At 44.2% G+C, this 24,091-nt stretch overlaps 1 protein-coding gene across 1 annotated transcript; it reads left to right on the plus strand.

The window, feature by feature from the left end:
• The first annotated feature begins 395 nt into the window (after nt 1–395).
• Nucleotides 396–19,616, plus strand: LOC148513575 (uncharacterized). Its single transcript, XM_088481703.1, has 3 exons — nt 396–476; nt 14,959–15,661; nt 19,471–19,616. The coding sequence occupies exons 1-3, from the start codon at nt 396–398 to the stop codon at nt 19,614–19,616; spliced, it is 930 nt and encodes a 309-aa protein (XP_088337829.1).
• Nucleotides 19,617–24,091: the final 4,475 nt, after the last annotated feature.

The following is a 24,091-nucleotide window of genomic DNA, read 5'->3' on the forward strand; positions in this document are numbered from 1 at the left end:
CAGCATTACTGGTCCCTGTCTGATGAGCATTACAAGTTCCAGCATGGTCCATATTTTCAGTTCCAGCCTGTTCAGCATTACCGGCCCCAGTTTGGTCAGCATTTCCAGATCCAGCCTGGTCAGCATAACCGGACCCAACCCAGTCCACATTGCCAGTTCCAGCCTGGTTAGCATTACTGGTCCCAGCCCAGTCTGTAGTACCCAGTTCAAGCACATCCCACAATACCATACCTAGTCTGGTCTGCAACACTGGTCCCAGCCCAGTCATCTCTGCTAAGCCTTACCACCAAAGAGCTACCCTTGAGCTTCCTCCAGTGCCATCCACACCTAGTAGCTCTTCTGTGCTAGCACTATCCAGTTTCAGTTCCTTCTACTTCATCCAAAGGAACCTAATAATGCCACCTAGCTTCATGTACATAGCCTCCAGCCCAGCTCCTGGCACCCAACCCTGCCTGGGTAAAGACAAATCCTCTAGCGTAACAATAACATTCTGCCCACCAATGTAACTTGGGCCATTTGCAGGTCACTATATTTAGCTCTGCGAGGGGACGCACTGGTTCTTGTAACATCCTCTGACTCCTATTCATAAGAATGAAATAGTGCAGTGTACACTGCTGACTCAACCCCATGGGAGCATGGTTGTGCATAGTTGTGCATGGTTGTGCATAGTGCTGGTCTGAGGCATGTATAGGTGGGTGCTATGGACCATGGAGGTATTCCAACTACAGGCAATAACTGGGAAAGAGTTGTTTCATACTGAACAGGCATCTCTTGAAGAAACACTCTTCAAGAGATAAAGAGTGAAGGCAGCAGTTGAAAGAGACTGCACAGCCTGAGTGACTCCTTTAGCCTCTGAAGTATCCCTGTTGTCGTCAGCCCTGACAGGGTTAATAATTATTTTTTTAACAGAATTTCCTCTTCTGAAGAGGAATTTTCAGCAGAGTCAGATAGCCCATGCAGGGGAGTAGCCTGAAATTTGCAGGTGCCATAGTAACATTTTGTAGAGGCCCCTCCCTAATGTTTCAAGAGAGACACCTCTCTCCACAGTGGTTGTTCATTCTATACCCCATAATATTGCCATATTTCATTTGATGCATCATACAGTAGCAGTGCCTAGTACATTTTATGCTCTGTAGTAGTGACCTAGTTAATTGTATGCCCCATAGCGGTTCCCTGGTTAACATTATACCACACAGTGCCACCAGTTCATATTATACCACATTGTATTCCCCCACTGTAGTGCTGCAGGTACAAATAGAGCCTCCAGTTCACATTATGTCACATAGGGGATGGGGACCAACCAGCTCCAACCTGAAGGATATGCTTTCTAATTCAGGACATTTGATTTTGAGGAAATCTTCTTATTTAGGCACACTGAGACAGTTCTAATCTTGGAGCTCAGGACCCAATTCAGACCTGCTTGCTAGGCTAGGTTCCCACGTAGCCTACCGATCTTTTCAATCTGCGCATGCGTATAAGATGCAGTGCTCGTGCTCAAACCAGTCCATGCAATCACAAAGCAATCACCCCTTGTACATAGACGCCTTGCTAGAATGAGTGACAGGACGAGACGTTTGTGGGTGGTGATAGGGGTTCGTCGATGGAAACGGGGGTGTCATGGTGCACATGCAGGCATGTCTGTGCATCTTAACGCCATTTCAGAGGCATACATAATTAAGACGCATCGTCAGCATACATGTCACATGGCTGAATTACACACTGAAGCACTCACAGTGCTTGCAGTAGGGTTTGGCCAGCCACAAGTGCTGCATATGGGTCCGATGTTACTCGATGTTACCGATTGTTGTATACACTTCCTGGAGATGATGTGTGTTACTAAGGGAAAGTAGCCGTCTTATGACAGGCTGGTGGACATCTAAATACTAGAGATGTGTGTCGACACCCATGTTTTGGTTTTGGTTTTGGATCTGGATCTCCTCTGGTTTTGGATCTGGATTGGTTTTGCCAAAACCTCACCTCCATGTTTTGTTTTTGTGGTTTGGTTTTGGATCTGGATTCTTTCTTTAAAATTAAAAAACAGCTAAAATCACATAAAATGGACCTTTTTTGTTCCTACAATTTTAATAACCTCAATAACATTTATTTCTACTCGTTTCCAGTCAATTTTGACCACTCACAGTTCACAATATTGATTTGTTCATCTAGTTTAGGCCCAAAATTTGCACCAAGATGGCTGGCTGACTAAGCTAAGCTGCAGCAGTGGGCGGCACAAACACATGGCAGTTCAACTTCAAACATGGCACATCAGGAAACACTTTTATTATTCAAGAGAGGCCTGAGGGAGTTGGATTATGTATGTAGTTGAAGGAAGGGTAGGGACAGGAAGGGTTGATTGGTATTAAATTTAATTTTGTTTTTTGATTCAAAAGAAAAGGGAGAAGGGGAGGGGAGGAGGCATTTACAAAAAATGTGATACAGTACTTTTACATCAGTCCTTGCCACAGAAGAATTATTGAGCTTGGCTGCTGCTGCTGAGAGTTGATTTTCTAAATCCCAGAAGGGGACCAGGAAGAGTGCTTTCCAAAAAACATAAACAATTGACTTAAATAATGCTTTCCATATCTTCTATAAAGGCATTTTCCAACCTGTACAGGGACATAAAAAAACATATTTAGTTAGTGACCTTCAAACTGCCGTTGTTCCCACTGCCCACTTAACCATCTGCGATATGTGAACAAGCAGAACAGAGCAGCAAATGCAACATTTCAGATTTAAGGTTTAAGTCTTACGTTGTGTCTTTCTTGGGAATTCTTTCTTGCGTGCCATGCCTGCTTGCTGGGAGTGGATTTTTTTCATCACAGTAGGGGACCAGGAAGTGTGCTTTCCAAAAATAAATAAACAATTGACTTAAATAATCCTTTGCAAACCTTCTGTTCTGTAATGGAACTTCCCAACCTGTACAGGGAAATTAAAAAAAAACAGAGTTAGTTAGTGGCCTTCAAATTGCCATTGTTCCCACTGTCCACTTCTTAGATATGTAAATATGCTAGAATATAGAAATCCAAAAATTTGATGGACCACACATGGCTGATTGGATTAGTGTCATAAGGAAGAGAAGTCTGCAAACTGGGTGTCATGTTATAAGTTGGCCAAATGGGGTATGTTGCTGTTAAGGGATCAGGCTGGTTATCAGTGGACACATTATTATAGTTGTTGTTATTTTTGGTTGCCATCTCCTGGCAGGTGCTTACCAACAGACAGAGGCTACCTACGTATCAGCTCAGACATAGACACTTCCTGAGGAACAGAGCTCTGTTATCTGGAGGGAAGCCAAATAGGTGGGAGCCCCTGTTCCAACATCTGAAGCTCTTATCTCTCCACATCATCTATTATAGATAAAAAAATGTAATCGGGGACATCTAGCTCCTCTTTCTGTACCCTGCTCACCCTTTTGGACAGGAAGTCCAGGATGGATGGTTTGGAAGAAGAAGGCCTAGAAACAGATGGGGATGGTCATTATCAAGACCTGGTCCCCCCAGTGGGTGTAGTCTGGGAGGTATTGGTTGGCATGCAGGCAGCAGAATAACAAAGGCCTCCATGTTGTCTGTGCTTACTATTCTGTATTTCAGTTTGCGATTCAAGTAGGAATAATTTCAGCTACAGAACACAGTAACAGAATCACTGGATGTCTTAGTGCATTCAGGCCAAATACGATCGATGAATTCACAGACAGATTCTGGACAGATGAATCCTTTGCTTGTAATAATCTTTGGTAATTCCTGGCAAAGGTGGGTGTTATAGCCAGACACTTTGAAGGCTGTAACTTTGAACTGCCTTATAGAAAACATGTGAATGAAACCTTTCAACACTGCAGAACATGATGGAGAAATTCCTTGAGGTTCAGCACCTAGAGCATCTTTTTTCATGTTCTCCGAGGCCTCTCCTGACTTTTGTTTACGTTTTTGAATAGAACAGTTTTAGAATTTAGGATGTCTACTCTATATAGGTTTGTAAATAAATATAGGCTTTAGTTTTTTAGAGCATATAACTTTATAAGCTGTTAGGATAACATTTCTGCTATGTTTAAGATAAAAAAAACAACTTTTTGTAACCCAATAGCTTAAAAAAAAAGTTTTCATTGCAATATTCATGCAGCCTCTTGACAGACAGCAGCACAGTATCCCTGTGCAGCTACGCTGATGACAGGTGTGGCTAACATGCACACAATAAAAATTGTTTATTTATTATTTTGGGCAGCAGCCCCTCGACAGACAGGAGCACAGCACCCTTGTGAACCTACGCCGATGATAATGACAGCCAGGTGTGGCTGACATGCACACAAAAAAAATTTGACTAATAAAGGACAATTTATTTAAATTTTTTTATGCTCCAGAACTTGGGCCCAGAGCACCAAATGATCACGACTGGAGTCGGGCAGCACTAGTTTACAAGTTTCATTGCTGGCTGGATACACGGACACACACAGTTAAAGTTAAAGATAAAAAAAGACAATTTATTTTTATTTTTTTTAAGCTCCAGAGCACAGGTTGATCATAACTGGAGTCGGGCAGCACTAGGTTGCATTGCCGACTTGCTAGATCTTGTGCGGCTAAGCCTAACATTCACAGACACACAGACAATTATTAGAAAAAAAGACAATTGATTTAAATTTTTTTATGCTCCAGAACCTTGGCCCAGAGCACAGATTGATCACGACTGGAGTCGGGCAGCACTGGGTTGCGTTGCCGACTTGCTAGATCTTATACGGCTAAGCCTAACACGCACAGATACACAGACAATTATTAGAAAAAAAGACAATTGATTTGAATTTTTTTGTGCTCCAGAACTTTTTATGGCCCAGAGCACGGATTGATCACGACTGGAGTCGGGCAGCACTAGGTTGCAACTTGCTTTGCTGGCTGGATCTTGTGCGGTACAGCGGTTAAGTCTAACACACACAAACACAGAAAAAAATAAATTACACTTTTATTGATTTTTTTTTTTATTAGCACGATTGGAGTCAGGCAGCACTAGGTTGCAACTTGATTGATTTTTTTTTTGACTATATATTTTGTATATATTTTTTTTGAGCCCAGAACTTGGAACCAGATGGACACAGCACCAGCCCAGATGTATCTGCAGTTCTGCACCAGCCCAGATGGATACAGCAGACAGATAAGCACCAGCCCAGAATGGATCAGCAGCACCAGCCCAGGACACAACAGACAGCATAGACAGCCCAGGTGAATCAGCAGCAGCCCAGATGGACAGCAGATAGCACAGTTACTGCACCAGCCCAGCCAGAATGGAAGAGCACCAGCCCAGGACACAGCATACAGCACCAGCACCTCTCCCAGCCCTACACTACCCACCCTCCCCGTTCAGTCTCCACAGCCAGAGTGAAATTGCATCCGTCGCGTGGTCCCTTATATACTGCATTAATCATAGAGATGAAAGCTCACAAACCACGAGATTTCAGACTCTATAGTTTTGACGCGATTTCAGATCCGGGTCAGGCAGGAAAAATCAAGCCTGCTTGGATCCCACTCTAATCTGGTAAATTCGGGTGGGCTTGGATCTCTGAAATCCGAACCTGCTCATCTCTACTAAATACACACCGTGATCGCACACCAAGACATAGTGGGTGTGCTAATGCCTTGCCGTGCGAACGCAGGATTTGCATACTTTGGCAGCATCTAGCAAGTGGGTCTAAATTGGGCCTTCAATTCCTACCCCCTTCCTCCCACCAGCTTCACAAATATGACAGTTTTGGGCTTACTAATTAACTCAGCTAATTAGTAAGCCATGTCTGTGAGCATAAAACAAGATTGCGGGAGATGAATCATACTACTGTGTGGAGCTTTACTTAGAGGGATATACAGTGATCCCTCTCCCCAATTTCTTATCAGGCAATTTCAGGTTTTTGGGAGACAACTACAGTATATGAGCTGGGTCTGGAGGTCCCTAAGCCACTGGGCCCCATAGCAATGATACCCCTTGTACAGGGGTGTATCTAGGGATCCAAGTGCCCCTGGCAAGGCAATGGACTGGTGCCCCCCTCCCCCTATAATTTCAGGAAGTGCCCCCCAGTAGTAGTCCTCCTATGCAGTGTCCCCAATAGTATTCCACCCTATGTAGTGCTCCCAGTAGTAGTCCTCCTTATGCAGTGCCCCCAGTAGCGGCCATCCCCCCCATAATGTGCCCCCAGTAGCGACCCCCACAATACAGTGCCCCCTGTAGCTACCATCCCCCACTATAACATGCCCCCAGTAGCGGACACCCACTATACAGTGCCCCCTAGTAGCCACACTCCACCACTATGCTGTGCCAGAAAAAAAAGCAACTTACCTGATCCCCGCTCCTGCCGACCACCGCCGCTGTCCACTCCTCCAGGCCTGCACTCGCTCTGCACTATGGGATGGGAGAGATGTCCTGATGTCTCTCCCATAACCCGCTGCCGGAGGGAGCCAGAAGGCGGAGCTCATGAGTGAGCTCCACCTGGCTCCCTCCATTGATGCAGCAGCCAATGAGAGTTTGTCTGACTCTCATTGGCTAGCTGCTATAACAAATAGAGAGTCACCACCGGCTGTGTGTTTGTAAACTGTGTAGGGCAGACCGCTCTCACTGCGGTCTGCCCTACACTTAGGGCCTGGAGGACTAGCAGGGTAGTCCACCCATTGGATGCTGGTGGCACTGCTGGATGGTGCCCCCCCTTTGGCCGGTGCCCCCCCTTTGGCCGGTGCCCCCCCTTTGACCGGCGCCCCTGTCTAGTGCCTTCCTGGCCAATGGGTAGATACGCCCCTGCCCTTGTACCCACTATAGCTACGCCCATGAGCCCATGTTTAGAAGGCTGTCTGTTACACTGTACCACTTATTGTGATATAGGAACATTACTAAAGTGTCTGTAACAGACTCAGGACCCCATATATGTTGAAGGCAAATACCAGCAGAATTTTTCATTTAGTATCACTGTGATACTAACAAAAAATTCACTGGTATTTACTAATACCTCTCCAGCGAGGTCCCGCTAAGTCCTCCTCATCGGCGGGGTCCTCCGCTGGGCTGCTGGTGCCGCTGTAAAGTGCATGCACGACAGTTCGTTTGCACATGTGCATGACAGGGCAACTGGGCAGTGCCTACAAGGCTTCGCTGAAGCAGAAAAGGCACTTCTGAGTCTCCACTGCTGGCAATGGGGTCCGCATCACTCTCGCCATCAAAAAGATGTCAAGAATGATGCTTGACAAATACCGGTAGTCTTAGATTACCGCTATCTGTTAAATCCAGGAACCTGGCATAATCCCTTTAGCGAGTGTTCTCCATCTTCAGTGCTGAGGAGGGGGGCTGGCCTGGCTTAGTACAAATGTTGCCGTTTGTGCATGTGACCAGCAACTATGGTGGGTATTAGATTACAAGCAAAATCAGCAATTTTCGCAGTCGTTGGTGAAGTTGGCCATCTGATCAGCTGATATTGCGGACACGACCGGACAATTTTGCGGCCAATTTCGCCAACAACGTCGAAAAACGTCCGTTTTTCGCCTAAAACTGGAGAAAACTTTTCTCCAGCCTAGGGCAGACGAAAAAATTAGCAAAATCCCTATTTTTGGGTAAAAATGTGGGGATTTCTTACAGAACACTTTGGACAGCCCCCCTAATGATACTTTAGCGGGAAAAAAATCATAAGTTGCGCACTTTGGCAAAAAACGACCGCTGAAATTTTGGTCATTTTTTTTTTCCACGAAAAATGCATTTAACCTGTTGGGGCTGGTATTTCAGAGGGCCATATGGATGCGCCAATTGTTTTAAATCACGCACGTGGCTAGTGCAGGTGTTTTTTTATAACCGCTAAAAAAATGCCTGCGCCAGCCACGTGCGATGTTTAGAACACTTGACGCATCCTTATGGCACTCCGAAATACCAGCCCCAATACGTTAAATGGATTTTTCACAAAAAAAAATAAATTTTGACTGAAATTTTAGCGGCCGTTTTTCGTCAACATACGCAACTTACGATTTTTTTTCAGCTAAAGTGTCATTAGAGGGGCTGCCCAAAGGTTTCTGAAAGAAATCCCTGCATTTTTAGCCAAAAATAGGGATTATGCATTTTTTTTCGCCTGATCTGGAATAGAGAAAACTTTTCTCCAGTTTTTTTTCTCAAATTGCGTTTTTGCCTGGTTTTTGGGGGAAAATGGCCGTTTTCATCGCTAATTGAATACGGCCCATGTCGCAAATGCATCGGTCTGCTCCCTTAGCTGTAGAAGAAGGTAAGTGAAAAAAAAATTCACTTTCGCTCTGCCTGTGAAATTGGGAGTCTTGATCACCTACCCATCAGCATTGGCTTGGTAACAAGCATCCTGACAAACAGAAGAGCTTAATAAATAAAACTGACAAGCGCTAAAACATTTTATTCAAGTACCTTACATAGAAAGTTTGTTTTAAAGATTTTATGATTTAACATTAATAAAATGTGAAATAATTGTTCTCCTATGGCAACCTAATCTTCAGCATGTGACTATATAGAGTTTATGCCAGTAGTCATGAATTAGGAAATAGGAATTATTAACATCTTTTATCAGAAAGTTTTTGCAATATAGATTTTATTTTCCCAATGCATTCATTTTTATATTTGATTCTCTCCTGTACTGTACTGTAGATTGAGCCTGGAGTATAAGACTTTTCACAAAGTTGTAAAGAAAGCAGATTAATTATCAAAGAACAGCTTACTAATTTACATATTAAGATATGATCTGTATGGAGCTGACCTCCTCTAGGCAGTGCACAAATTATGAGACATAAAACAGAATAATTCAAACTAAAGTACATACTAGTATTTGAATTTCAAAATTAGACTCTCTCTCTTAGGGTCTTATTTTTTTAAATATTTACTCTCCAGCAGAATGCCACGGTCCATACTACTACTTGGTCATTTTCACAATAGTCACACTTACTTATAAGTTATTTTATTTTAAGAACTTTTAAAACTGTATGTGTGAAGTTTACATGAGTATTGGGAATGATTGAAGAAACAGTTGTGTAAGATATCAATATTTATGTCACTTTATTATAATGGAGCATCCCAGTGGTTATCATTGCTGCCACACATGATTCTTGAGTTCGAATTCCCACCATAGCTTCATCTTTGTGTATAGTTTGTATGTTCTCCTGTGCTTGCTTGTGTCATATTTTCCTCCCATACTGCAAACACCCACGTGTGTTTGTGTGTTTGTTTTAGACTATAAGCTTTAATTGGGAAGGCTCCATATCCCCTACATTGCAGGTTCTCAAACTTGAATCTCAGGACCACAAACAGTGCATGTTTTCCAGGTCTCCTCATAGAATCACAAGTGAAATAATTAACTCCACCTGTGAATCTATTAAAATGTGTCAGTGAGTAATGAATACACCTGTGCACCTGTTCGGTGACCTGCAAAACGTGACCTGTGTGGAATCCTAAGGATCGAGTTAGAGAACCACTGCCCTACATGAACCAGTTTAAACTCTTTACCATTACCTACACAACTCTTACACTATCCTCTCCCTCTTACATCACCAACCTCCACATCTCTTCCAACCCTATCCAGTCGGCCGGTGACCTCCACCTCTCCTTCCACTGATTATAACCTCTAAGACTTCTCCCACATTGTCCTTATCTTATGGAATGCTCTCCCTCATCTTGCAGACTCTCCCCAACATCCAATGCTTCAAACACACCCTCAAAACTAACTTCTTTCTGCCAAACTATCAGTCAGTCATCTGCCTGATTTAGTACTGTACTCTCTCCTCTCTCTCTCATTCTCTCTATCTCCCCCATACCCCTATAACTCCACCTTCCTATTAGAATGTAAGCTCTTGAGCAGGGCCCTTCCACCTCTTGATTCCTTCCTCCACCTAGGCACAATTCCTCAGCCAAAAGTATACAGTGTACTGGAATCATGTTAACTTGTTACTTTGTTTACCTTTTTTTATATTTTGCTATGTACACCATTGCAGAAATTTGTGCACATTATACTGTAAATAAATCAAAATAATAATAATAATAATAATAATAATAATAATAATAATAATCAAAGATTACAATATCCATCATTATGGTATTTATTTTAGGACATATCTTTTCTATCGGAAAGTAAGAATGATTATATACTTCACAATCAATCATTCACGTAATAATACCTCAAAGATTATATGGCCCCAGCAGATCCAATAGCACCCCTAGTGCACACTGCAGTACCAGGCTCCACTCAGGTGGATGCCGGTGATCTGTTTCTCACTAGGCAGCCGGCTCCCTCCCTCAGTGGGCTGCACTCTGGTGATCTCTGCCACTTGGACACCAGATCCCCTGTACTGAGCCACGCCTCCTGCACAGGAACCACCTCTAGGTACCAGTACTGAGCCGGCCCTCTGTTCTCCTCAGTGACTGCCCTCCGGTATTCTCATCACTGAGGAAAGTGCAACAGCCTCCCCAGATGACAGGGAGCTCCACCGATCACCACACATAATGGGTCCCTGTACAGCAGGTACACCAGCGCTTGTGTAAGGGGTCTCCTCAGGTGGCAGCTGCCCTCTTTACTGCAGGCTCTGGACTCCTCTCACTGCTCACAGCAAAAGCTCCTCTTTGGGGCATACTGTAGGGCTGAAAATATATTAAACTTGCCGAGTGTAATGCAGGGGAACCCTCCCCGTGGAGCCCTGCCCACAGCCCCCTGATGACCGATCGTGATGGTCCTTATCCTAAAACCGGCCTGCCTGGAAAATGATCTACACAATGGTGAAAACTGCAACACAGTTGGTTCAGTGGTTCTAGAGATTATTGCAATCAAACAAACAAACAAACAAACAGATGTCTCATGTATAAGTCTTATACTGTAGCTGTCTTTTCTTTGTTATGGTTTTTAACTGGAAAGTGGAGAAGAAACTGATATATGCATATAGAACATTGATCCTTAAGAGCAAACAGATTCTTGCATATGTCGGAGCATCACTTGTGTCCAGGGATCAATGTTCTCTATGCAAGTATCTTTACTCTGTCCTTCTGTCAAACAGAAGAAAGGCTGAGTTAAAACTGCTGTGTGCTCACGACCTTAGGCTGACATTAGACCTAGTCGCGGAACATGATTATTCATTATGTGGCTGGTTGCAGGGAAAATTTCAGTTCTATATTAAGGTTATTGTCTTTACATATACTTGAGATGCAGAATAAGTAATGATAAGTGATCTGAGTGAGCTTGTGCTGTTAATTTAATGAAACCTTGAGATTTATGATTATAAAAACCACATTTGCCATCCATAGGCATGTTATTGAAAATGCAGTTTCTCCTTTTTAATGTAATAGACTCAGTGGCAGCCACCATTTAGTGTGCTGTGCTAATATACATTAGAATGCAGTGTAAGATTTAAGCAGCCTGTGACATCTCTGAGGCATGAGGGACCAATGTCACTGACATATCTTGCCTTACAATATCCCAAAACACTTGTAAAATAATACAGTGCATACCTACAAGGGCGCCGAGGGGGTGGGAGTGGGTACTAATTACCTGGGCTTGCTGGAGGGGCCCGGCAGGGACACGGGTCCACTGCCCCCCCTTCTTACTGCTCCCCCCTGGATTTGTGCTGGCCTGAGGGGCTCACAGTGCCCCCCTCCCCAGTGTGCAGCACCACAAAGCAGTTCTGCAAAAATTAGTTTTCTTTTCCAAAAGGGACATGGCCACGCCTCCCACTGTTTGACCATGCCCCTCTTTCCCTGGGCCTGTATCGAGTCTCTCTATGGCCCTGCATACCTATGAATGTTGGATCTTTCCACAAAATGTCTACATCTACATCCAGGGCCAGCATTAGCTCTGGGGCTGCTAGGCAGAGCTCCCTTCTTAGATGTGTAGGCTCCGCGGATCCTTACCTTAGCATGCATGAGATGGAGACCTCATCCTCTGCTCCTCAGAGTGGGAGTGTAGAGCTGAGCTGTGACACCATAGCCAAGAGCCACACTCCCAGCCCATGTCAGATATGGAGGAGCAGCTGTAAAATGTTTCTCCTATATGGCAGCAGCTGGTGTTTAATGTGAATGTGCCTTTGTGGTATAAAAAACACTGGAGGGGAGATGTTTCAAACCTTGGAAAGAGATAAAAGTGGAGAATTTGCCCAAGGTATCCAATCAGCTTCCAACTGTCATTTTATAGACCATGCTAGGTCATCTGTTCTCAAGCTGTGGGCACACTGTATCTCCTAATCACCCACTGCCTCTCCCCATCACCCATTGCCTCTCCCTAGTCACCCACAGCCTCTCCCAATTACTCACTGCCTCTACCTAGTCATCCACAGCCTTTCCCCATCACCCACTGCCTCTCCCCATCACCCATTTAGTCACACACTGCCTCTCCCTAGTCACCGTCTGCCTTCCACTGCCTCCCCCTGTCTCCAACTGCCTCCCCCTGTCTCTCTATACAGCTCCTGTTACCCTCTGCTTTGCACTTCCTCCCCAGCCACCAATGTCTTACCCAGTCGTCACCCTCTGTCTCTCTCTGCCACCTCCATAGGGGTATAAACTTAAAATTTGCATGAGTATATCATAACAAACATACAGGGACAGGACCTTTGAAAAAATCTTATCCCTGTGATGGGTAAGAAATTAAGAGATCACATTTACAGTCGCTTACTTCTGTTTTGTGCCTCCACAGCAACACCACTGTTCATGTAAGTTCTCACACTCTATGGTGTGAGAACTTACTTTAAAGTCAACTTTCTCTGCACTGATGAAACGAGCACCGCCAAAGGTGTGTTGTGCATCTTTCCAATGATGACTGGATATTTAAAAACGTATCTACTGTTTTCCCTTATTAAAATATACATTTTTGAAAAAAGAATTGGAACAACTGACGAGGAAAAGAATTAGATTCTTCATGGGACAAGCTCTCTTTTTAATGAGTGTTCCTGACCTACTGTGCTATATCCTGGTAGGGCAAAAGACACAAGTCAGCAACTGAACTGCAGTAAATTAGAAAACACCAGGTTTTTTTGTGACAGCGTGCATATGTCTGCTAATATAGCCTTCAAGGCAAGATATAGCTTAGTTAGATGAAAAATGTTGTATTTGAAAACAACTTTATTTTTCGTTGCCTGAGTCATTATATTCCTCCTCAATAAAAACTGTATGATTTCTTTCTATTTCTTCCGTAAGTGAGATCTAGAAACATCACGGTAAAAAAAGAAGAAAAAAAAATCTGAAATCCTGAAATATTAGCAACATTCAAATTCCTTTGGAACTAATGGATATTGTTAAAGTATGTTACTAACAATATGGTTTATTGAGCTGTGTTAGACTGTACCTTTTTGCAGGTAGGATTTTGAACATCTTTAACTATTTATGCATTTACTATATTTATGTGTTTATTATATTGGTATGTGTATTGCTGTTTTCTCTTTCATCCACTAGGGGACACTGGAGGTGCTTACGCTGGGGTATAGAGGCGTGGATAGCTGTAGCCGGCACTTTAAATAATTTAGAAGTGTGAAGCTGCTCCCCCTCTATGCCCCACCAGCCCTCAGTTTACAAAATGTGCCCTTGGAGCTGGTCACAACCTGCTGTGCTCCAGCAAATCAAAGAGTTTATTTCTTTTATTTAACATATATTTATTTATTTTTGTTTTATTATTTCTACATCTTTTACATTTTTTTTTTCTGAGTACCCTTCCCCACCTCTCTAAAGGTGTGGTCCGGGTTACTGGCACCCTGTTAACTCCATGGGTTACAGGAAGGAGTGTGCAGTGCTTCACTAAAAGCATCTGACAGCTCCTTACTGCCGCACACACACACACGGAAGAAGAAGATCCTGTGAGTGCTGTTCACGAGGAGCTGTCCGGAGGGGAGCGCAGTGAGTATAAATCATCTGCGCATCCCCAGTCCCCTGTCCTGCGGCCAGCGCTGGCTTGTTAGAGCGCGATAGCGCTGTTTACTATATACAACTCTCTCCCCTCTCCCCGCTGATGAGCGCGGCTAGCGGCTCCTACTTAGCGGGGCTTGCACAGAGGGGAGAGGATCCTGCAGGCGGGGGCAGCCATTTTCTAGCCCTTAGGGCATAGAGAAAGGGGGCGGAGCCTAACAGCACGGCTCACTGTCCTAATAGAGCGTCTCCCTGTCTAGAGAATGCGACAGGGGCTGTGTGCACAGTGTGGCTGCCATGTTTAACTCATAAAAGAAATGCATCTCTCCACTACAGACTGTATGCAGTGATTACAGAAGGCTGATTCTCCTGGCTACATCCCTGGCAAAGAGGTTGTGAGTAACTGGGGTGTTTGGCAGGGAATCTAATTGTGGGAAAGAGTGGGGAGTGCCTCTTCCTCTGTGTCCCATACCAGCCGTCTGTTCTATTTCTATTTCTCTTTTCATTGCTGTACTCTGTCTGGGTGACTGTTGTGTATCCATGTCAAACAGAACAAAAGCGGCTCAAAAGATGTTTGTCTGTTCTAAGTGTAACAACAAACTATCCAAGCCGCATGCTGCTGGGTCCACTTTATGTGAGGCTTGTATAGCAATAGATCCGCCTATGACTATTACGGCCGCACCTGCTCCCCCATGGGCCGCTGACATGGTAGGTGTTATGACGGATTTAACATCTGAGTTAGCTGAGGCACGTAGGTCTCAACCTCCCTGGGTGGAAGGGCTAACTAAGTCTCTAGACACCCTTGTACAGGTGATGGGTACAGTGGTGCCTGCACCCTCCACCTCCTACCAAAGACCGACACAAAAGCGTACTCTGGCGACTGTTCTCCAATCAGAAGAGTCGGACGAAGAATTCCTCGCTACGGAGGAAACAGAAGAAGGGGAATTGGAAGAAGCGTTACAGGACGCTTCTCCTCAAGAATTAGAGTCCACCTCTCCAGGGGTGGAATCTCTAATTTTGGTGGTCAGAAAAGTTCTGAATCTACCTGAGGATGTACTACCTGCATCCCAGGAGTGTGAATTATTTCATGAACGACCAAAGAGCTCTACGGTTTTTCCGTTCTCACAGCAGTTTCAACAGCAGCTCTCAGTGGCCTGGAAGCAACCGGATAAACGGTTCCAAATTCCGCGCCGGTTTATGTCTAGTTGTCCCTTTCCATCAGCCATGATGGAAAAGTGGGAAACACCCCCTCCAGTCAATGCGTCAGTCTCACGTCTCTCTAAGAAAACAGCACTTCCAGTACCGGGAGCTACAGTACTAAAAGATCCTTCGGATCGTAAGTTGGAGACAACACTAAAATCAATTTATACTGCAGCGGGGGCTCAACTTAGACCCACCCTTGTTACCGCTTGGGTTAACAAGGCAGTGGTCAGCTGGGCTGACCAGTTGATTACCGGTTTGGACTCTGGTACATCAAGAGCAGAGTTACGTCTACTAGCAGAACACATCCGTGAGTCTGCAGTTTTCCTGGGAGAAGCATCGAAAGATATTAGTCAGATTAGTTCTCGCATATCTGCTTCTGCTATTTCAGCCCACAGAGCCCTGTGGTTGCGCGCTTGGCAAGCAGATGCAGAATCCAAGCGTGCGGTGGAGGGTTTACCTTTCACAGGCGATATGCTGTTTGGCCCGGAACTGGACAAATGGATATCCCAGGCCACGGGGGGTAAGTCTTCCTTCCTTCCGTCGGTTGCTCCAGCTCCCAGGAGATCTTATAATGGACCTTCCTTTCAGTCCTTTCGTGCACCACATTCCTTTCGTGGTAGAGCCAGAGGTGCTCCCATGCAACATAGAGGTGGCAGAGGAAGAGGTCATCCACACCCTGTTGCACGTAGACCAGAGCCTAAACCAGCGGAAAAGCAGGTGGCATGACGGTTTTCCGTCCCACCTGGGACCTCCTGCAGTAGGAGCCCGCCTGAAAGATTTTCAACAGGTTTGGAACCAGACCTCTACAGAACCGTGGATCCGCAGACTAATTTCCCTGGGGTACCGAATAGACTTCGAAGTCCCCCCTCCACCTCGGTTCTTCACCACAAGTCTGCCAACACCTGCAAGCAAGGCTAAGGTTTTACAGGAGGCTATCCATTCTCTAGTAGTATCATCTGTACTAGTTCCGGTCCCGGAACATCAGAGAGGTTTGGGGTTTTACTCGAACCTGTTTGTAGTACCAAAACCAGATGGCTCGGTCAGGCCTATCTTAAACCTCAGGTCTTTGAACCTGTATCTGAAGATTTATCGCTTCAAAATGGAGTCTCTGCAGTCAGTCATAGCGAGCTTGGAACCAGGGGAGTTCCTATTATCCATGGATATCAAGGATGCCTATCTCCATGTCCCCATTTAGGAACCTCACCAGGCTTTTCTGCGTTTCGCCATATTGAAGGATCATTATCAGTTTCGGGCATTGCCGTTCGGGTTATCCTCGGCTCCCCGCATCTTTACCAAACTCATGTCAGTAATGATCGCTCTCCTTCGGTCAGCAGGAGTGAACATAATCCCTTATTTGGACGACCTGTTAATCAAGGCTCCATCGGTATCTCTTCTATCAAATCAGGCCTTACTGACATATCAGACCCTAATCCAACACGGTTGGATAATCAACTTCAAAAAATCACCTCTCACTCCGTCCCAGAAACTTCTTTTTCTGGGCATGATCTTGGATACGACCTCACAACGGGTTTTTCTTCCATTAGACAAGGCCCGGGATATCCGGTTGTTAGTTCAGCTGGTCCTCAGAACAAGGAAGGTGTCCCTGCTTCTTTGTCTGTGCCTCTTGGGGAAGATGGTAGCAGCTTTCGAGGTGCTGCTACAGTTCGGTCGATTCCACTCCAGGGAGTTTCAGCTGGAACTGCTATCACAGGGGCCAGGGTCTCATCTGCTTCTTCATCGACAGATCCGTCTAAGCCCCGGTACCAGAGTGGCCCTTCTTTGGTGGACGCAATCCACCAATCTGTTAGCGGGCAGAAGATTCGGAGTGTGGGACTGGATCATTATAACAACAGATGCCAGCCTTCGAGGTTGGGGAGCTGTAGTCCTCGATCATCACTTTCAGGGTCGATGGTCCCATCAAGAACAGAAGTGGCCGATAAATGTGTTGGAACTCAGAGTGATTTACAATGCTCTGATAGAGGCAACAGACTTGCTAAAGGCTCGTCTGGTAAGAGTTCAGTCCGACAACGCGACGGCCGTCGCTTACATCAACCGCCAAGGAGGGACTCGGAGTCGCATGGCTATGCAGGAAGTAACCCAGATCCTTCGGTGGGCCGAAAGACAGTCAGTAATCCTGTCGGCAGTATTCATACCGGATGTGGACAACTGGGAAGCGGATTACCTGAGTCGACAGGATATGCATCCCGGGGAATGGATGCTTCATCCAGAGGTGTTCAATGCGCTGATACGTCGATGGGGATGTCCTCAGGTGGACCTCATGGCGTCGTGATTGAATCGTCAGCTCCCAGTATACGTTTCAAGAACTCGGGATCCGCAGGCAGCAGAGGTAGACGCCCTGACAAGTCCGTGGATCTATGACTTCGTTTACATTTTCCCTCCGATTCCGCTTCTTCCTCGTCTTCTAAAAAGGATAAAACAAGAAACAGCCTCTGTCATTCTTGTAGCTCCGAACTGGCCTTGGAGAAGTTGGTTCTCGGACCTTCGGTCCCTATTGTCAGACGATCCGTGGCCCCTTCCTCTACGCCCGGATCTTCTACAGCAGGGCCCATTCGTACACCCCAATTTAGCGCAACTGCGTTTAACGGGGTGGCTCTTGAAACTGATATCCTAAGACGCAGGGGCATCCCGGACGTGGTTATTCCCACCATGCTACGCGCCAGGAAACCAGTTTCGGCTGCGCATTATCATCGCATCTGGCGTGCTTATATCTCATGGTGTTCTAGTCGGGGTCTTCCGTCTAGAATTTTTCGGTTGTCCCGGTTTCTACTTTTCCTTCAGACTGGTCTGGATTCTGGTCTTCGGCTAGGAACTCTAAAGGTGCAGGTTTCTGCCCTTTCCATTTTCTTTCAATGAAAATTGGCCCTCATTCCTGAGGTGCAGACGTTTCTTCAAGGAGTCTTGCGGGTGCAGCCTCCTTTTGTACCTCCGATAGCTCCCTGGGACCTAGACTTAGTGCTTCGGTTTCTTCAGTCGCCCATGTTTGAACCTTTGGAGGAGGTTGATCTTAAGTACTTGTCTTGGAAGACTGTCCTCCTCCTGGCTCTCGCTTCGGCTCGTCGAGTTTCGGAATTGGGTGCTCTGTCCTGTCGGCCACCGTACCTTGTGTTTCATGCTGATAGGGCGGAACTCCGGACGGTAGCCTCCTTTCTTCCCAAGGTTGTGTTGGCTTTTCATATCAATCAGCCTATTGTCGTACCGTCGTTGCGGGAGGACTCTGGTGGATCTTCTACCTTGGATGTGGTTAGGGCTCTCCGCATCTATGTTGCCAGGACGGCGTCTCTCCGTAAATCTGAGTCTCTTTTTGTCCTCTATGATGCTGTTCGGAGGGGTTGGCCGGCATCTAAGCAGACTTTGGCACGTTGGATCCGGCTGACTATTCATCAGGCTTATAATAGTGCTGACCGTCGTCCTCCTTCCTCCATTTCGGCTCATTCCACACGTTCTGTGGGTGAGTCATGGGCGGCCGGTAGAGGAGCCTCCATGTCACAGTTGTGCCGTGTGGCTACTTGGTCTTCAGTTCACACGTTTGTCAAGTTTTACAAGTTTGATACGTTTGCTACTTCGGCATCCCGTTTTGGCCGCCTTGTCCTGCAGGCGCCGCAGAGCGCTCCCGCCCATGGGGAAAACTTTGGGACATCCCCAGCGTAAGCACCTCCAGTGTCCCCTAGTGGATGAAAGAGAAAATGGGATTTTGGTACCTACCAGTAAATCCTTTTCTCTGATTCCACAGGGGACACTGGACGCCCACCTCAGCGCTCTTCGCCTGCCTGTTCGGTTTGTTCCGTATGTTGTATGTTTTGATTATTGTGTGTTCTTCTCTCCCTTTCACTCCGTTTGTTCTCCATCTACTCTCGGTCTTCATTTTCTAAACTGAGGGCTGGTGGGGCATAGAGGGGGAGGAGCTTCACACTTCTAAATTATTTAAAGTGCCGGCTCCAGCTATCCACGCCTCTATACCCCAGCATAAGCACCTCCAGTGTCCCCTGTGGAATCAGAGAAAAGGATTTACCGGTAGGTACCAAAATCCCATTTTTGCCTTCTAAAATATGCTTTAAGAATAAAATGTGCTAAAAATGAGCCAATAACAGAAAGGTATGGACACTTTATCAAAAGACCACACTGACTACCCTGGTGTAATAAACAGTCCAGTTATTATTATTGTGTTCAAGTATGATAAGTTTGGAGCAGAGATAGATAGGGTTACAGCAAAAAAATTCAAGGTCATTGTCTAAATTGGCAGTGTTAAGAAGGATACAGCAATACGTAGTTGTTTTAATAAGTGAAATATTATGTATATAAATAGAAAATAAACAAACAAATTACTGATGGGGTGCTTTTAATAGAACACAACTTTTTTTATATAATAACATGCAATGCACTCCCTCTTAAAATTTATGTCTTCTATTCTGTTTGAAGAGACAATTTCGCTGTTTTTCCTACTTGCTTTTCAATTCAAATCAATTAGTCCAGATAATGAGCTTGCTTCAAATCCTCCTCAAGGTTCTATAAAAAGATACCCTCGAACCAAAACACCCAGACAGTTGGCCCAAGGCCAATATTAATAAACAAATTAAAAAACAATTAAAATTCTAAAATGATAATATTATTTATTTAAATTCCAACAATATAGTAGAAGAACATTTCTTACATAGTATTGATATTAAGCAACCACCGATCTTTAAAGAAGGATAATTTTCACCTTCCAATCTGTAAAATGTTTAAAGTAGTGTCCACCTTGCTTTTAAAACCCAACAAGTTTCGTCTCTTTATGAGACTTCCTCAGGGGTGAATCTCAAAATAGGTGTACACACTTGTATTTAATGTGAAACCAAAAATTATTATACGGTTCTCTGAATCAGATGTTGTAGAACCTCATAATTGGAATGCATAAACCTATGCCCGTGGTTTATGATTGACCATCTAATAGTTGATTCATAGAAACGTAAAAACTAGATACATGCTTATGCATCTCAATCCAACTGCTACAATGATAGATAATAATAGATGTACCGCATAATAGCTAAATATATGTTGAATTTGGTTATTATTTAATATCAGAAATACAGTACACCTGGTTGTTCGAACAGTGACTAGCAGGTCCATCTTAAAGTATGGGCACAATGGGCAGCTGCCCAGGGCTCCACGATTCCAGGGGCCTTTGAAGATGTGCTGGAAGTGTCTGGTCCCTTCCCCTGTGCTGTGCGGAGGGATCCCCTTGTAGTATGCAGGAAAGTTGTATGCATGAAAGTTTGTATATGCCCAGCATCTGCAGGTCAATTTGTACTGAAATAACACCAAGAGACACCACTGGCCCCTCATTATACCCCACTCCTCACCAGCTGATGTAGAGCCAAGCCCCTCTGTAACTGCAGGGAAACAATGGACACCATATATACAAAGTAGTGGGGAATGCATACCTTCATCATCACCATCACCATCAGACTTTCTATAAGGTAATGTGCTGCTCTGATTGTGTGTAATCCACAATCAGAGGGATAAGGGAGTATCTTTCTCTGCCTGCCTCTCAGCCAGCCGCCCTGTGCATGGTGGCTCACTCTGTGCATGAGGCAGCTGGCTGAGAAGCAGGCAGAGAAAATTGTCCCTGGCTGCCCTGATTGCGAATTACACACAATCAGAGCAGCCAGGCAGCATTCTCTACCTGCCTCCCAGCCTGCAGCCAATCAGTGAATAGCTGTCACCATGCTTATTGGTAGATGACTGGAGCTATCCACCAATCAGAATGCAACATTCTCTGCTTGCCTCCCAGCCTGCAGGCAGACAGTGGAGCTATCCACCAGTCAGAGTGCTGATTGCCATTCACTGTATGGAAACATGAATGGGTGGGTAGGGGCTCCAGTGCATTGCTTTGCCCAGGGCCTACAAAGGTGTTAAGACAGTCCAGCTGACTGAAATCCAGGTGTATATTGTGTGTAACAGGTATAAGAATCTTTAGTAGTCGTATTTAAATGTTTTTATATTTATTTTGTTATGCCTGATATCATATAATGACCAGATAAAAATATGTTGCAACATACATTTTCCCTTCAGCTACAAAGGCAATGCAAAAACATTCATTGTAATCTGTTATAACGCTTGCAAAGTATGAATCTCACCTTTAGTGCTGTGCTAAGGTATTGCCACAAATTTTAAGAGCCCACTGTACATATGAAAAAGTGTATTTATACCGCACTCAGTTACATTATAAACGTACATAAATACATCTGTAAAAGAAAAATAACATATAAACAAATAAATGAAAACAGTGATATTAGTATAGTGATGGGTAGTCTGATAGCTTTTGGGGGGAGGGGGGTATCCATTCTTTGCAAATTTATCAGCCCCAAAAAATATAAATATATTTTTCTAACACACAAGTAAAAAAACAAAATTACCTTTGCACTTTAACGTGCCCTTAGGTCCCCATATCCCATTAACATGTACTAATTGCAACAAAATGACCCACATGACCCCAGATCTCAAATGTACTCCAAAACTATTTCCATGCATTCTCATATCTCACCTATTCTCCTCTAGTAATATACTAGTGATCCATTATTAATAGATAATAGCCAGTAAGTGACAGATAATTGTAACCACTATGCCAAAAAAGTGACTTACCTAGTCAGTAATTGTAAATCTCTTTATTTCCTATGGAGGAGGGAGATCATGTAGTGCACAGTACTCCTTCCTCATCCTCCTCAGCTTCACGTTCTCATCCTCTTCTTGCTGTGTGCGGCCACGTGAGGAAGTGGCGACTGCTAGGATCACGTGACAGTGATCTCCCCCATGGCCCCAGCTCTTACTTATTTCATAGCAGTCATAATATGGGAATAAAACCTAGAAGGAACTGGCTGTTGCCCATTAATATATTAGTGTAACCCTTGCTTACATGGATGCGATGGAGCAGAGTGTCCTCCATCAACTAGTGACACCCATAACTCAACCAACCAGCTGTTCCTCAGTCTCATGTATCATCTTAGATTTTCATGGATTCATTTTAAAAACAAGCTCTAAGTGTATTTTAGATTAAAAAAACAAGTGTGATACTAATGAGGCAGGTGTATTGGTGTACAATTGGAGCAAATAATGACTATGGGTGAGATGTATTAACAATCACATTTATATTGCAATATTTAATGACCATCTTCATATACTTACCTGCGGAATTCTACACTGGCATACAGCATCTTTTCTTGCCATGAGAACTACATGATACATTTATGTATTTATTTATTACCAGTTATTTATATAGCGCACACATATTCCGTAGCACTGTACATAGAATATTTAGCCATTCACATTAGTCCCTGCCCCAGTGGAGCTTACAATCTATACTCCATATCACATGCACACGAGGGTTAATTTTGTTGGGAGCCAATTAACCAACCAGTATATTTTGGGGTGTGGGAGGAAACTGTAGTTCCCAGAGGAAACCCACGCAAGCACAGGGAGAATATACAAACTCCACACAGTTAGGGCCTCAGTGCTGTGAGGCAGTAATGCTAACCATTACACCATCTGTGCTGCCCACATAACTGTCCCAGTGATGATTTGACATTTGGGTTACTAACTCAGGAGGGTTGAAATGTGAATGAGTTGCCATCGGCCTGTACAAGTGCAAGGGACCTTTAATGGAGAGGGATCTTTCAGATCCCTCTCCACTGAATTTTGTGAAAAGAAACCCATAGGCTTCTATAGTGGTCTTGTCTAGAGGGCACAAGCTCTGGGAAGTTTCTGAGGTTTTATTGAATTCTTCCTTTTGATACATCCCGCTCTATGGGGAAGATGTACTGTACTAAACCTTGGAGAGTGAAAAAGTGGAGAGAGATAAAGTACCAACCAATCAGTTCCTAACTGCCTTTTTTCAAACACCCATGTCTCTAATGTTTACATAAACCAAAGGAGCACATTTTACTTTAACTGTATGGGAAATGGTCGTCATCATGCAGTCATGATGATGGGCCTATTTTTATGTGGAGGCCCCATCCATCCCATTGTTAATATGGCCTTGGTTAGCAGCCTAGACACAATCTCAATTGTAAAATAAAATAATAACTTTCTATAACAGTCATTCACGGCTGTGATGTTCTGTTTATTTGCTTCAAAAAGAACTACAGAATGTGCCCAAAAAGCTACTACACCTGTATATAGTTTTCTATGGACTAAATAAAAAATTATTTGCTATGGTATATGCTCTACAGTACAGTCCTGACTTTGATATAAACTGGCATTAGCCATGTTCCCACATTGCCAGATTATAGAGGATTGATCATATTTCATCATAATAACCTTTATGACATTTCCTGCAAAAGAACATAGACAAATCGTTTTTTTCCCAGCATTGGTTTAAAAATGAATGATCTAAAGCATAAACTCTATTCTGAATAGACATGTAAGGTTAAAGTGGCATGTTTTGTATACACAGTGTTCTTAGTCATGTGTATATAGCAGAATACATGGAACTCTTATTTCCATCCCAAATGTATATTTATAATAGTGCAGACATTTGAGCTAGCCAATCAATTGCATTTTTTATTTTTTTTTAATTTGCCTTTTCTTTGTGTAAGTTAGTATTACTAAGTAGAGATTAAATGTATCATTATTGTAGTCATATTGGTTTTGCATAAGATCATATGTCAGAACAGGGTATTGTTTGTCTATTTTGACTAAATGGAAGTCGAATTAATGGCTTATTTACTTTAGCATTTAATGGAAAATCCACGGATAATGGCAGGATCCCTCTCAGGTGACCACTCATTTATGTTTAGCAAGTCAGGGCCTGGAATCAAAGTGATAACTACAGTACTTTTTATCTTCATAAGCACAGACTGATATGGGAGCCTGTGTCCTTGTTTGAATTTCTTGATACGTTGCACAAGTAGCAGTTCCTACCTTGCTTCTGTGGAGGGGCTGCCCAGGCTGCAGCAGCCCCTCGTCTTGGCCGCGGCCTGGCTCCAATTCATTGCGCTTGCACAAAAATAGAACATGGTAAAAGCCCATCACTCAAACCTACGTGCAGACAAAAACAGCATTTGCT

The sequence above is a fragment of the Taudactylus pleione genome, unplaced genomic scaffold (assembly GCF_031769625.1).
Source record: "Taudactylus pleione unplaced genomic scaffold, aTauple2 ptg000276l, whole genome shotgun sequence".
In the NCBI taxonomy this organism is placed as follows: domain Eukaryota; kingdom Metazoa; phylum Chordata; class Amphibia; order Anura; family Myobatrachidae; genus Taudactylus; species Taudactylus pleione.

Excerpts from the sequence above, each read along its gene's own strand:
- LOC148513575 (XM_088481703.1), top strand. The coding sequence starts at position 396 with ATGCCACCTAGCTTCATGTACATAGCCTCCAGCCCAGCTCCTGGCACC. Across the intron at positions 477-14,958 it reads GTAAAGACAAATCCTCTAGC|CAGTTTCAACAGCAGCTCTC; the intron begins GTAACAATAACA and ends CCGTTCTCACAG. Across the intron at positions 15,662-19,470 it reads CTTTCGTGGTAGAGCCAGAG|AGACAATTTCGCTGTTTTTC; the intron begins GTGCTCCCATGC and ends TTCTGTTTGAAG.